Source organism: Piliocolobus tephrosceles, chromosome 16, assembly GCF_002776525.5.
Source record: "Piliocolobus tephrosceles isolate RC106 chromosome 16, ASM277652v3, whole genome shotgun sequence".
In the NCBI taxonomy this organism is placed as follows: Eukaryota; Metazoa; Chordata; class Mammalia; order Primates; family Cercopithecidae; genus Piliocolobus; species Piliocolobus tephrosceles.
The window spans coordinates 5,126,663-5,141,247 of NC_045449.1; the positions used below are offsets into that span (position 1 = coordinate 5,126,663).

The 14,585-nt window shown below is 42.0% G+C and overlaps 1 protein-coding gene across 4 annotated transcripts in view; it reads left to right on the plus strand.

Moving 5' to 3' along the window:
• RABEP1 (rabaptin, RAB GTPase binding effector protein 1) overlaps positions 1 to 14,585 on the plus strand; it is a 115,958-nt gene that overhangs the window by 79,928 nt on the left and 21,445 nt on the right. For all 4 annotated transcript variants that reach the window (XM_023184544.1, XM_023184545.1, XM_023184543.1 and 1 more), the window contains 3 exons: positions 608 to 786; positions 6,312 to 6,443; positions 13,065 to 13,532. In XM_023184544.1, the coding sequence (XP_023040312.1) occupies positions 608 to 786; positions 6,312 to 6,443; positions 13,065 to 13,532 (779 nt within the window). The remainder of the gene's footprint in view (positions 1 to 607; positions 787 to 6,311; positions 6,444 to 13,064; positions 13,533 to 14,585) is intronic.

The window sequence follows — 14,585 nt, forward strand, 5'->3', positions numbered from 1 at the left end:
GATTCCTTGACCTGTCATAAGAAGTCTATATTAACCGGACCCAAGAGGATTTCTGGATAACAGATTTATCAGAATGTGTTAAACACAATTAGGAGTGTTTATTCCACCTTTGGCCTTTGGAGCAATGTTTCCCAAAGTTTATTCCCTAGAATACTTGTTATTTGAGTTGTACTGTGAAAAGTTTTTTTTTTTTTCTTTTGTCAAATAGATTTGGGAAAGGCTATATTATATATCACCTTCCAAGAAAACATAGACATAATTAAGACCCCGAGTTCAAAGTCCTGCAGTAAAGAAATCTTTAAAAATTTATTTAATTATGGAGGAGCCTTTGCAAAATAATAATAATAATACATTTCTCCCTTTAACCTGAAGTTTCTAAGACTTTACTAAGCACAGAAATCTTTCTTTGCTATGTTCCTAGGAGTCCACTTTGGGAGACTCTGCTTTAAAGAGATGGTGTGGGGATAGGTTGCCCCTTGGTCCAGCTAAGAATAGAATCCTAGAGATGTGGAGCATTGGTCAGACCTGGGCTAGGAGCCCTGTGCTAAAGAAATTGCCTACATTAAAATTCAGTGTTTTTGATTTGTGGTGGGGGGTTCCTAAACAGTTTGCCATCTCTTGGAGCAAGAGCGACAGCAACACAACCAGTTAAAGCATACGTGGCAGAAGGCCAATGACCAGTTTCTGGAATCTCAGCGTTTACTGATGAGAGACATGCAGCGAATGGAGATTGTGCTAACTTCAGAACAGCTCCGACAAGTTGAAGAACTGAAGAAGAAAGATCAGGTGAATAGAAGTTTTGAGGACTGATTTGCCTTGTCAGTAATGTCCCCCACCACATGGGATTGCATTACCTTATGTGTATTAGAGACTGACTTAAGCTGCAACAAGGTGATCTATGCCACTTTTAAAAACATAACAGCTACATTTGAGGGGCTTTGTTTTTCATCTTTAGAAATGGCCTCCTCAAGGGGGTGGGGAAACTGATTTAGAAATGATCTTCAGTCACTGCAGGATGTAGCAGTGCATACTTCGGAGAAAATCTTTCTCTCCCCTGCTGACCAGTTCTCCCAGTGCTCCTGGGTTTTAGCAGCCCAGGCCAAATCTTGGGGGACATTGCTGTAAAACAAGCTTGTCCAACCTGCAGCCCTTGGCTTTGAATGCAACCCAACAGAAATTTGTAAACTTTCTTAAAACATTATGAGATTTCTTTTGCAATCTTTTTTTGTTTGTTTGTTTTAGCTCATCAGCTGTCGTTAGTATTAGTGTATTTTGTGTGTAGCCAAAACAGTTCTTCTTCAATGTGGCCCAGGGAAGCCAAAAGATTGGACACCCTGCTCTAAAAGCTATACTAGGTGACATGATATGAATGGAGAGGCTGAGTAATAGGAGGTGGCAGGTGTTCAGAGCGCTGCATATTTAGGTTCCTGTTTTCTCTTTATCTTTTAGTTATTTAAATTGCATGAATTATATATATATTTTTTTACACATTATCATAATTTTTTTGTTTTAAATACAGCAAAAAAATAAATATGAAGTGATCAAGTGAAAAATCTTCCTTAACATCTCCCACACCTCCCCTTGTCAGAAGATTGTTGTACCATTTGGCAGAGAGTCTTCTAAACCAGTTTTGTGTGTTCATGATACACATTTAGGGTATAGTTTTCCTCTTATATAACTATGGTTATACTATAAGTATTTATTCTGGGCAGGGCATGGTGGTTCACGTCTGTAATCCCAACACTTTGGGAGGCTGAGGCGGGAGGATCGCTTGAGCCCAAGAGGTCAAGACCAGCCTGGGCCATATAGTGAGACTGTTTCTACAAAAAGTAAAAAAATAAAAAAAATAGCTGGGCATGGTGGCATGTGCCTGTAGTTCCAGCTACTTGGGAGGCTGAGGTGGGAGGATCACTTGATCCTGGAGGCAGAGGCTGCAGTGAGCTATGATCACACCACTGCACTTCAGCTGTGGGTTACAAAGCAAGATCTTGTCTAAAAAAAAAGTGTATATATTTCGCATAACAAAGCAAGATCTTGTCTCAAAAAAAAGTGTATATATTTCTCATATGCATTATCCTGGATATTTTTCATATCAATGTTGTATTTTGCTCTTGACTGTAGCATGGATGCACCATATTGATTTACCCTTTCTCCTTGTAGTGGGCATCTAGGTGATCCCCCTTTTCTTGTCATCTCAAATAATGTTGCAGTGAAATCCTTGACCATATTGTGTATGTGTGCAGATATTTCCCTAGGATAGCTGTGTAAAAGTGTTCCCTGCCTTTCTAAGTATCTTGTCAAACATTTCAAATTGCTTTATGTGACTTACGTTAGATTTTGTTTTGCAAAGTTTCTTCTTTTTTTTTTTTTTTTTTTTTTATTATACTTTAAGTTCTAGGGTACATGTGCATAACGTGCAGGTTACATATGTATACATGTGCCATGTTGGTGTGCTGCACCCATCAACTCATCAGCACCCATCAATTCATCATTTATATCAGGTATAACTCCCCAATGCAATCCCTCCCCCCTCCCCCCTCCCCATGATAGGCCCCAGTGTGTGATGTTCCCCTTCCCGAGTCCAAGTGAGCTCATTGTTCAGTTCCCACCTATGAGTGAGAACATGCGGTGTTTGGTTTTCTCTTCTTGTGATAATTTGCTAAGAATGATGGTTTCCAGCTGCATCCATGTCTCTACAAAGGACGCAAACTCATCCTTTTTTATGGCTGCATAGTATTCCATGGTGTATATGTGCCACATTTTCTTAATCCAGTCTGTCACTGATGGACATTTGGGTTGATTCCAAGTCTTTGCTATTGTGAATAGTGCCGCAATAAACATACGTGTGCATGTGTCTTTGTAGTAGCATAATTTATAATCCTTTGGGTATATACCCAGTAGTGGGATGGCTGGGTCATATGGTACATCTAGTTCTAGGTCCTTGAGGAATCGCCATACTGTTTTCCATAATGGTTGAACTAGTTTACAATCCCACCAACAGTGTAAAAGTGTTCCTATTTCTCCACATCCTCTCCAACACCTATTGTTTCCTGATTTTTTTAATGATTGCCATTCTAACTGGTGTGAGATGGTATCTCATTGTGGTTTTGATTTGCATTTCTCTGATGGCCAGTGATGATGAGCATTTTTTCATGTGTCTGTTGGCTGTATGAATGTCTTCTTTTGAGAAATGTCTGTTCATATCCTTTCCCCACTTTTGGATGGGGTTGTTTGTTTTTTTCTTGTATATTTGTTTGAGTTCTTTGTAGATTCTGGAAATTAGCCCTTTGTCAGATGAGTAGATTGCAAAAATTTTCTCCCATTCTGTAGGTTGCCTGTTCACTCTGATGGTAGTTTCTTTTGCTGTGCAGAAGCTCTTTAGTTTAATGAGATCCCATTTGTCAATTTTGGCTTTTGCTGCCGTTGCTTTTGGTGTTTTAGACATGAAGTCCTTGCCCATGCCTATGTCCTGAATGGTACTACCTAGATTTTCTTCTAGGGTTTTTATGGTATTAGGTCTAACATTTAAGTCTCTAATCCATCTTGAATTAATCTTCGTATAAGGAGTAAGGAAAGGATCCAGTTTCAGCTTTCTACTTATGGCTAGCCAATTTTCCCAGCACCATTTATTAAATAGGGAATCCTTTCCCCATTTCTTGTTTTTGTCAGGTTTGTCAAAGATCAGATGGTTGTAGATGTGTGGCATTATTTCTGAAGGCTCCGTTCTGTTCCATTGGTCTATATCTCTGTTTTGGTACCAGTACCATGCTGTTTTGGTCACTGTAGCCTTGTAGTATAGTTTGAAGTCAGGTAGCGTGACGCCTCCGGCTTTGTCCTTTTGACTTAGGATTGTCTTGGCAATACGGGCTCTTTTTTGGTTCCATATGAACTTTAAAGCAGTTTTTTCCAATTCGGTGAAGAAACTCATTGGTAGCTTGATGGGGATGGCATTGAATCTATAAATTACCTTGGGCAGTATGGCCATTTTCACAATATTGATTCTGCCTATCCATGAGCATGGTATGTTCTTTTTTAAATTTCCTTTTTGTGTCTTAATTTGGACTCATTCGTCTTGCATGTAGTCAAAGCCAACGTAAGGATTTTTTTTTTTTTTTTTTTTTTGAGACAGGGTTTCACTCCAATCACCCAGGCTGGAGTGCAGTGGCACAATCTTGGCTCACTGCAACCTCCGCTTCCTGGGCTCAAGTCATTCTTCTGTCTCAGCTGCCCAAGTAGCTGGGACTACAGGTGTGCGCCACCATGCCTGGCTAATTTTTGTATTTTTAGTAGAGACAGTGTTTCACCATGTTGCCCAGGCTGGTCTCAAACTCCTGACCTCAAGTGATCTGCCCGTCTCGGCCTCCCAAAGTACTGGGATTACAGGCGTGAGCCACCACGACCCCCTGACATAAGGATTTAGATTCTAAAGTACAGATCTTACCCTGCCTCCCCTGCTGCCCATTAAGAGAGTCTAAATGTGACCGGGTGTGGTGGCTCACATCTGTAATCCCAGCACTTTGGGAGTCCAAGGCGGGTGGATCACCTCAGGTCAGGAGTTTGAGACCAGCCTGGTCAACGTGACGAAACCCTGTCTTTACTAAAAGTATAAAAATTAGCTGGGTGTGGTGGCACGTACCTGTAGTCCCAGCTACTTGGGAAGCTGAGGCAGGAGAATCACTTGAACCTGGGAGGCGGAGGTTGCAGTGAGCTGAGATCGCATCCTGCCCTCCAGCATGGGTGACAGAGTGAGACTCTGTCTCAAAAAAAACGAAAACAAAAAGAGTCTAAACTTTACTAAGATGATCATTTAAAACTTTTGAACATTTATTGAGCTCTTACTATGTGCTAGCATTGTGTTAGGGTTTATGTATAAATCTTTATCTCAAGTGCCTATCAAAAAAAAAAAAAAAGCAAAAAACTCTCTGTAAGTGGTAGGGACTACAGTTATACAGTTCCTGTGTTCTAGAATAGTGAACAGGCTGAGAGGTTATGTATGACCCATCTGAGGCTTGAACAATCTCTGATTCCAGAGTCTAAGTGCTTACTACCTCTTTCTCCATGTTTTTTACTTCTCCTGTGCCTGCCCATTTTTCATCCATATAAAATTACACAGAATTCCCCCACAGGCCTGCTTTTCCACGTTTCTGTCTTTTGTATGTGCTTCCTTTCTCCCTGGAACCCTTAATTGTCTCTTCTCATGCAACTGGCAAACTTACCTTACTGATCTTTCAAGGTTCAGCTGAAGTGTTACCTCCTTTGGGCCCCCTTTGCTGGTTCCTTCAGATGAAATCAGTCATTGCTTTTCCTCCTTCTTTATAACCTTGTACATACTTGTATTGTAAGTGTTTGTCTCTCCTCACTAGGCTGTTTTAGGGTACACTGAAGGTATAAGGTATCTCACTCATCTTTGTTGAGTGAGTTATTCTATCAACTTTAATCATTCCTTTTGTATTCATATACATTTGTTAATGTTTCTAATGGATGTGTAACATTATAAAAACTTTCTTGGGAGGGGTGTGGTGTCTCATGCCTGTATTCCCAACGCTTTGAGAGGCCAAGGTCGGGAGGATCGCTTGAGCCTGGGAGTTTGAGACCAGCCAGGACAATGGCGTGAGATCCCATCTATACAAAAAAACCAAAAAGTTAGCCAGGCATGGTGGTGCATGCCTCTGATCCTGGCTACACGAGAGGCCGAGGCAGGAGGATTGCTTGAGTCCAGGAGTTCAAGACCAGCCTTGGCAACAAAGTGAAACCCTGTCTCTACAAAAGATACAAAAATTAGGCAGTCGTGATGGCACATGCCTATGATCCCAGCTATACGAGAGGATGAGGTGGGAGAATTGCTTGAGCCCAGGAGATCGAGGCTGCAGTGAACCATGTTTGCACCACTGCATTCCAGCCTGAGTGTCAGAGCAAGACCTTGTCTCAAAAACAGACTTTTTCGTATTTATTTTCTGCAGTAATCACAAGGAATGTTCTGTGTAAAAAAAAATTTTTTTTTCATGGATCATTTGAAGAGTCGGTTTTGCTTTCTTTTGTTTTGGCTTACTTTATGCAGTATACTTTTCTTGGAAGCTGCTTCCTGATTTCTTCTTTATACCAGGGTTCTTAGTTTGTGCTTATAGTATTAAAATATTTTGTCATTTCCAGAGGCCCTTATATGGGATTACAAACAAAGAAGCGTAAGTGCCAGTTTTCTTGTATCATAATGCTCTGTTCTTTCTTATTTGTTTTGAATGGTTAAAGAACTATGTCACTTAGTAAGTAGGTTACTTGGGTCATATATATGTTTTTTTCTTCCTAACTTTTAGGAGGATGATGAACAACAGAGACTCAATAAGAGAAAGGATCACAAAAAAACAGATGCTGAGGAAGAAATAAAAATACCAGTAGTGTGTGCTTTAGCTCAAGAAGAATCTTCAGCCCAGTTATCAAATGAAGAGGTATAGTGAGTCTATAATTAAAGTCATTATATACACAATGTCAACAATTTTAGCTTACTCATACATCAGTTAATTACATTGTCCATATGAGAAGTGAGAAGTGCATTTTATCTAACTAAGTGAAAGTTAGATAAAAATGACAGTATTTATTTTCAGTTGTTTTTATGGCATTATAGGTAGCACTGTTTGACACATGTTGTAGCTTCATTCACTGTCTGAAATAATTAGATGTTCTTTTTCCCAGTATTTCCCAAATTTAATGCATTAAAATAAACCTCTAAATAATGTCTGCAAAATCTTTTTTGATGTGAATAGTACATATTGCTAATACTTGTCTTTTTTGTTTAAAAGAGATTATCTGAAGCGCTGAAATGCTTAACTCCCTGTAGCATATATATGAATATTAACCACTGTTAGGTTTTCATCCCTGATGGCAGTGGGTGAGGTTTGGCAGATTGCAACACCACAGGGTAAAACGTGTCAGGTACTAGGAATGGGTAGAGTAGAGGGACCTGGAAGTGTTAGGTGTTCTGTGGCCTTGGCACCTCTCACCCACAGTGTGGCAAGGGCCTTCTCATTGGGTTTCCTGTCTCAACTTGTCCCATTCCATCGCACCCTCAGCATTACTGTCAAATTCATTTTCTTAAGTGCAGCTGAGTCAGGCCACTCCCCTACTCAATAACTACCATTGACTCCCCTTACCTATATAATTAAGTACACATTCTTCACTCGGACAGGTAAGGCCCTTCATCATCTGGATTACATTTTAGCCATGTTGGCTGTCATCTTGGGCTGTACTCCCCCCTGGTCTGTTGCTGCCTTCATTCAGAGTACTTTCCTCCCATTGCCTTTCTGAGTATTGAAATCCTTCTGCTCATCTTTCAAAGCTCGTGCTGGTTATCTTGTTATCAGTGAAGGAAATGCTTCTCTTATTGCCTTGAGGATGAAAACAAAAATCCCCCAAGATCCCTAGCATGGCATACAAGGGCGTTCACAGTTAAATGGCCCTTCCGGCCTCACTCACGGCTCTCCAGTTCTCTGTACCCAGACCTGTGCACTTACTGTTCACGCTCACTGCCCCGTCCCTGCGGCTTAGAATCACGCTCACTCCCTGCTACACCTCCTTTCCTGGCCTGGTGAATGAATTGCAGTTAAATTGGATACGGATCTTGTCTTTACTTTCAGGGGTATCCTGCTTCTGTTTACTCTGCAGATTTACTTTGAGCCATACGTAATCTCCCTCCTGGTGGTTTATATGCCCATGCTTGTGGATTGTTTGAGGTTTAAGAAAAACTTTAAAAAAATTTTCGTAGACACTGAAAAGTGCTGTAGATTGTAGTTGTTTTGTTCATTCTTTGTTCTGGGACATAGACTGGGAACCACTTGGTCTAATTCTGCTGTGCATTTTAAAAATACTTAGACTCCCAAGAGAATGTCTCAAGTTTTGGGTACAGCCAACGATTACATAGTGTTTTCATCATGCGGTAATCTATCCAGGAATGTCTGAAAAGCGGGGAAACGGGAAACAAGGGACATTTTTTGTGATTTACAGAGAAGCATTTTTATTTTTGATTCTCTCTTAACGATCTGTAGACTTTCAGAGCTGGTGTTTTGCAATTTGAATGTTGAATATAATTGTTTTTTATTGAGAATAATGACACAGCTCTTGGTTTAGAGTTAATCTGAAGCTGGCTAACATGATGAAACCCTATCTCTACTAAAAATACACAGATTAGCTGGGTGAGGTTGCATATGCCTGTAATCCCAGCTACTCAGGTGACTGAGGCATGAGAATCGTTTGAACCCAGGAGGTGGAGGTTGCAGTGAGCTGAGATTTCGCCCCTGCACTCCAGCATGGATGACAGTGAGACCCTGTCTCACACAAAAATGTTAATCAGATGCTTTATAAGAGAGTTAGATTTATGGCTAAAGATATTTGAAATTTGTAGACCTCACATTTTCTTTAACCTGATGCTTATAATGCGCTTTTCTCTACACAAAATGTTCATTATGGAAGATTTGGGAAGTATCGGAAACGCCATACAAAATAAAAATAACTGTTAGATCATCCTACCCAGAGGTCACAACTAATATTTTGGTACATATCTCTTTCTTGCTTTTCTTATTTTCTTTTCCAGAGATAATATATATGTTAACATATATGTTTCTTTCTTTCTTTCTTTTTTTTTTTTAATTTGAGAAAGGGTCTCACTCTCACCCTGGCTGGAGTGCAGTGGCGCAATCTCAGGTCACTGCAGCCTTGACCTCCTGGGCTCAAGCAATCCTCCTGCCTCATCATCCTGAGTAGCTGGGACTACAGGCGTCCGCCATCCTGCCCAACTAATTTTTTGTAGAGACAGTGTTTCAACATGTTGCCCAGGCTGGAACATATGTGTTTCTATTTGTACTTTTTTCAAAAATTTGAGACAGGTTCTCACTCTCACCCAGGCTGGAGTGTAGTGGCATGATCTCAGCTCACTACAACCTCTGCCTCCTGGGTTCCAAGCAATTCTACTGCCTCAGCCTCCTGAGTAGCTGGGATTACAGGAGTGCACCACCACGCCAGGCTAATTTTTGTATTTTTAGTAGAGATGGGGTTTCACCATGTTGACCAGGCTGGTCTCGAACTTCTGGCCTCAAGTGATTTGCCCACCTTGGCCTCCCAAAGTGCTGGGATTACAGGTGTGAGCCACGGTGTCCAGCTTGTGCCTGGTTTTTAATTTAATTTATAATGGTGAGTGAGTGATGACATAGGGAGGTCAATGTCACTGAAAGAAGTTTTGTGTTACTCACAGTTCTCCTAGAAGCAGAGGCCCAGCACACCATGCATGGCCACAGCAGGGAAGTACCAGAGCTGGTCAGGAGGCAGGAGCAGGAGCGAGAGAAAAGCATGGGCCATAGCTATCATTGTGGGTTTCTGGGAAAAGCAAAGTGGAGCAGAGCAGAAAGTTTAGGACTGGCTAGTAATTAATTCTGGCAGCCTTTGGGGTATAGGGTCTGTTCTTAGCTGTTTGGAACTGGCCCTGGGTTGATTTTGGGCAGGGGAAATACTGGCTCGGTGTGTGATTTAGGTAAGGGAGGTGTTTGGGGATATGGGTTTGGGATATGGTTTGTGTATGAAAGGCGTGTTTACAGTCAGATGAGTTGTTTATTATCTCTAGAAATTAGCTAGTCCTGGGACGCAGTTTCTTCATGCCAGCAAGGCCTCCAGTAAATCAAGACATCATGAAATATAGAAAATGAAAAGTGTGATTAACACACTGATAGTCAAGTTGGTTCCACTTTTTACTACTATCCAATTTTTCATTATTATAAGTAATGTTATAATGTTATATATAATTTTTCCTGTACAAAAATCATGGATGCATCTGATTTTATTTTATTTTATATCATTTTATTTTTAGTATAAGTTCTTAGGAAAAGAACTGCCTGGCTGGGCACAGTGGCTCACAAGTGTAATTGCAGCACTTTTTTGGACGCTGAGGCAGGCGGATCACTTGAGGCCAGGAGTTTGAGACCAGCCCGGCCAACATGATGAAACCCGTCTCTACTAAAAATACAGAAATTAGCCATGTGCGGTGTCTGGCGCCTGTAGTCCAGCTACTCACTGTGGCTGAGGCACGAGAATCCCTTGAGCCCAGGAGGTGGAGGCTGCAATGGGCCGAGATTGCGCCACTGCATTCCAGCCTGGGTGACAGAGCGAGACTCTGCCTCCAGGAAAAAAGAAAACAAAAACAAAACAAAACCAAAACCAAAAAAAAAAAAAAAAACATGCTGAATTCAAGAATGTAAACATTTTAAAGATATTATTGCCAATGTCGTAGTCTGATGTGGCGTTTTTTGTTTTGTGTTTTTTGAGACAGGGTCTCATTCTTGCTACCCAGGCTGGCTAGAGTATAGTGGCACCATCACAGCTCACTACAGCCTTGATCTCCTAGGCTCAAGCAATCCTCCTGCCTCAGCCTCCTGAGCAGCTGAGACTACAGGCATGTGCTACTATGCCTGGCTAATTTTTAAATTTTTTTGTAGAAAGGAGGTCCCCCTATGTTGCCCAGGCTGGTCTTTTACTCCTGGGCTCAACCTATCCTCCCACCTCAGCCTCCCAAAGTGTTGGATTTATAGGCACGAGCTACTGCACCAGGCCTGTAGTCTGATGTTTTTCAAATGGCCCTCACAGCTGTTCTGTCCCTAGCCCCTTCCCTCTTCAGTATCACAGCAGCGCTGTATGTCATACATAGCAGTGCGTGTTAGGTTTATTTGTAAACTGACAGAATGGCTTATCCCAGTTTTTATTAGGATACTTACTTGGGATCTTTGCCATAGTAAGCTTAATATATATGAGATTTGTGTTCTTAGCCATTGCAGTTTCAGATGAGTAAAAAAAAAAAATTTTTTTTTTTTTTTGAGACGGTGTCTCACTCTGTCACCCAGACTGGAGTGCAGTGGCGCGATCTCGGCTCACTGCAAGCTCCACCTCTTGGGTTCATGCCATTCTCCTGCCTCAGTCTCCCGAGTAGCTGGGACCACAGGCGCCGCCATCACGCCCGGCAAATTTTTTGTATTTTTAGTAGAGACGGGGTTTCACCGTGTTAGCCAGGATGGTCTCGATCTCCTGACCTCATGATCTGCCCACCCCGGCCTCCCAAAGGGCTGGGATTACAGGCTTGAGCCACTGTGCCTGGCCCTCAGATGAGTAAAAGTCTTTAAAAGGAAAGAAATGGAGGCATTAATTCAAAATTTGTCACCTTTTTATTACACCAAGAATATTTTTAAAACATTTTTAAAAATTGGTTACATGCACTTGCCAGTAACAACTGTATTCCACAGTCTCCTCTGGTTCATTTAAAAAAGGGCATCTAACAACAAAACGTGGAAAGGATATTATCTTACAATATTGTCATTTAAATGGAATAAATTCAGTTGGAAAGAAAACTTGTTACATTTTTCTTTAAATAATTTGTCTTATTTCCCCGCTAACTGTGCAGCTGCTTCATGTAACGGCACTGATTTGCTTTGCCTTCGGGAATGTGCTGTTTAAAAATTGAGATGAAATTCATATAACATAAAATTTAAAGTGTATAGTTCAGTGATATTGCATATATACACAAATGTTTTTAGTTTGAAAACTTTTTTTTTTTTTTTTTTGAGACGGAGTCCCGCTCTTTCGCCCAGGCTGGAGTGCAGTGGCCGGATCTCAGCTCACTGCAAGCTCCGCCTCCCGGGTTTATGCCATTCTCCTGCCTCAGCCTCCCGAGTAGCTGGGACCACAGGCGCCCGCCACCTCGCCCGGCTAGTTTTTTGTATTTTTTAGTAGAGACGGGGTTTCACCGGGTTAGCCAGGATGGTCTCGATCTCCTGACCTCGTGATCCACCCGTCTCGGCCTCCCAAAGTGCTGGGATTACAGGCTTGAGCCACCGCGCCCAGCCTGAAAACATTTTTATCACTCCCAAAGGAGACCTCATACCCATTAGAGTCACTCCCCATTTTCCCTTCCCCCGCTAGCCTCTAGCAACCACTAATCTGCTTTATGTCTCTATGGATTTACTTGTTCTGGACATTTTCAATAGACGGACTTACATAATATGTGACATTTTGCATCTCCTTTCGCATAGTATACAACATTGAACATGTTGATTACACCTTGCTTGCAAATAACACATTATTGGGCCGGGCGCGGTGGCTCACGCCTGTAATCCCAGCACTTTGGGAGGCCAAGGCAGGTAGATCACAAGGTCAGGAGATCGAGACCATCCTGGCCAACACGGTGAAACCCTGTCTCTACTAAAAATACAAAAAATTAGCCGGGCGAGGTGGCGGGCACCTGTAGTCTCAGCTACTCAGGAGGCTGAGGCAGGAGAATGGCGTAAACCCGGGAGGTGGAGCTTGCAGTGAGCTGAGATCTTGCCACTGAACTCCAGCCTGGGCGACAAAGCAAGACTCCATCTCAAAAAAACAAAAAAAAAAAAAAAGAAAGAAAGAAAGAAAATACCACATTCTCGTCATTTCCTTCCTACTACTCTGTCCTCTCCTTTGCTCATCCCCAAAATGTTAGTCTTTCTCAGGGTTCTGCCCTTGGCCCTCTTTTCCTACACATTCATCCTAGGTGTTCTGGTTTGCTGCTGTGACTTTAAATACCATTATACGATAGTTACTCCCAAGTCTCTGTTGAAAGACTTCTGTGTCCCTCTATTAAGGGTACATCTCTACTTGGATATACGATAGGCACCTCACGCTTGACATACACAACACTGGGGAAGCAGGTGACCTTCCCCAGCTCTTTGTATTTGGGAGCTCTTTGAGCTACCAGAGCATTCAGCACACAGCTCTAGCCCATCCTTTTATCACAGTATTGTAACAGTCTGCTTACTTACCTTGTGTTTTTGAAGCTGTGTGTATCTCTAGGTCAGGGATTACGTCTTGCTCACAGTTGTATCCTGAGGGCCTGGTTTCGTGTCCGGCATGTAGAAATGACACTTAATAATGTTTGTTCAATGAGTCTATGAAGGTAGCACATTAATGATTATCACGTGTGGCAAGTGGTGGAATACATTTATTGTTTTTTTTGTATTTAAAAATGCAGAGAATTGTCTAACTTGGCAATATATATTTTCATATTTCAGGAGCATTTAGATAGCACCCATGGTTCAGTGCATTCCTTAGATGCAGACTTATTGTTGCCAGCTGGAGATCCTTTCAGTAAATCGGACAATGACATGTTTAAAGATGGACTCAGGAGAGCACAGTCTACAGACAGCTTGGGAACTTCGGGCTCATTGCAATCCAAAGCTTTAGGCTATAACTACAAAGCAAAATCTGCTGGAAACCTGGACGAGTCAGATTTTGGACCACTGGTAGGAGCAGATTCAGTGTCTGAGAACTTTGATACTGCATCCCTTGGGTCGCTCCAGATGCCAAGTGGGTTTATGTTAACCAAAGATCAGGAGAGAGCAATCAAGGCGATGACACCAGAACAAGAAGAGACGGCGTCCCTCCTCTCCAGCGTTACCCAGGGCATGGAGAGTGCGTACGTGTCCCCCAGTGGTTATCGTTTAGTTAGTGAGACAGAATGGAATCTCTTGCAGAAAGAGGTGAGTTACCTTTTTCACGTTTTTCCTCTTGCTCACACTGAGGCACAGTGGGAAGCTCTGGGATTTATTGTTCATTCAGCAGATGGTTCCTGGAGTCAGTGCAGGCACATGTTGCCAGCAAGTGGATGTTAACCTGTGTCACCTGACTCTTGTCATGGTCCGCTTCGGCTATTCCAGGTAATTGTGACAGAGAAAGGAGCTAGCTAGCTAATCACAGTGAATGTGAACTTCCTCACCTGAACTCACAACTCTCAGGTTGGAGCGATCTGCCTGACTAGCACTGCTGAATTTAAGTTAGCGCAACCTGAATTTGGTTCGCTTTGCAGTTTTCTGTAATCTCAGTGTATTCCAGGATTCAGGCTTTCATCTTTCCTTTAGATGGAAAGCGCAATTGCCTGTCTGCTATTGATGCTGAGAGCGGGTTTAAGGAGGGGTTGGGAATATGGGAGAGAAAAGAAGCCAATCTTTAATGAAGTCGATTTTCCTTCTTAGAGAATTTGTAAATTTACAGGTAAGATTAGGAGATAAACCCTTAGATAGTTGCCTAATGCTTTATGGATTACAAAGGCCTTTCACACACCTGATCTCTTTAAGCTTTATGATTATAATGAGGCAAGTGGGGCATGGTTATCCCCAATTTACAGGTGAGAAAACTTGGCTGGGAAAGATAAAGTGAGTTGCTCAAGTGTTCCCTTCGACTTAGTTGCAAAACCTGACTCCTGGGGCTTTCCTTGACTGAGGGCTGCTTCCCTTTAAGGAAGCCATGTGTCAGTAAGTGGAACAACTTACTGAGGCCTGAAAGAAATGACTCTCGTTGGTCTTACGTAAAACATGTGCGAAGGTGCTATTTACTAGTTTCATACCTATTTTATACTTGGAGCTGGTGAAACGGTGACTTGGCACTGTTTTTATTTGTTTTTCCTTCCCATTGGTGGGTTAGTATTAAACTGTGAGTACTACGGTATGGTACCTTTTACTTGCTTTGTGTTGTCCTCAGATGTGAGGTTTTGTGCCTCTTGGCAATAAATTGTGTCCCATGTGTCCTGTCATACT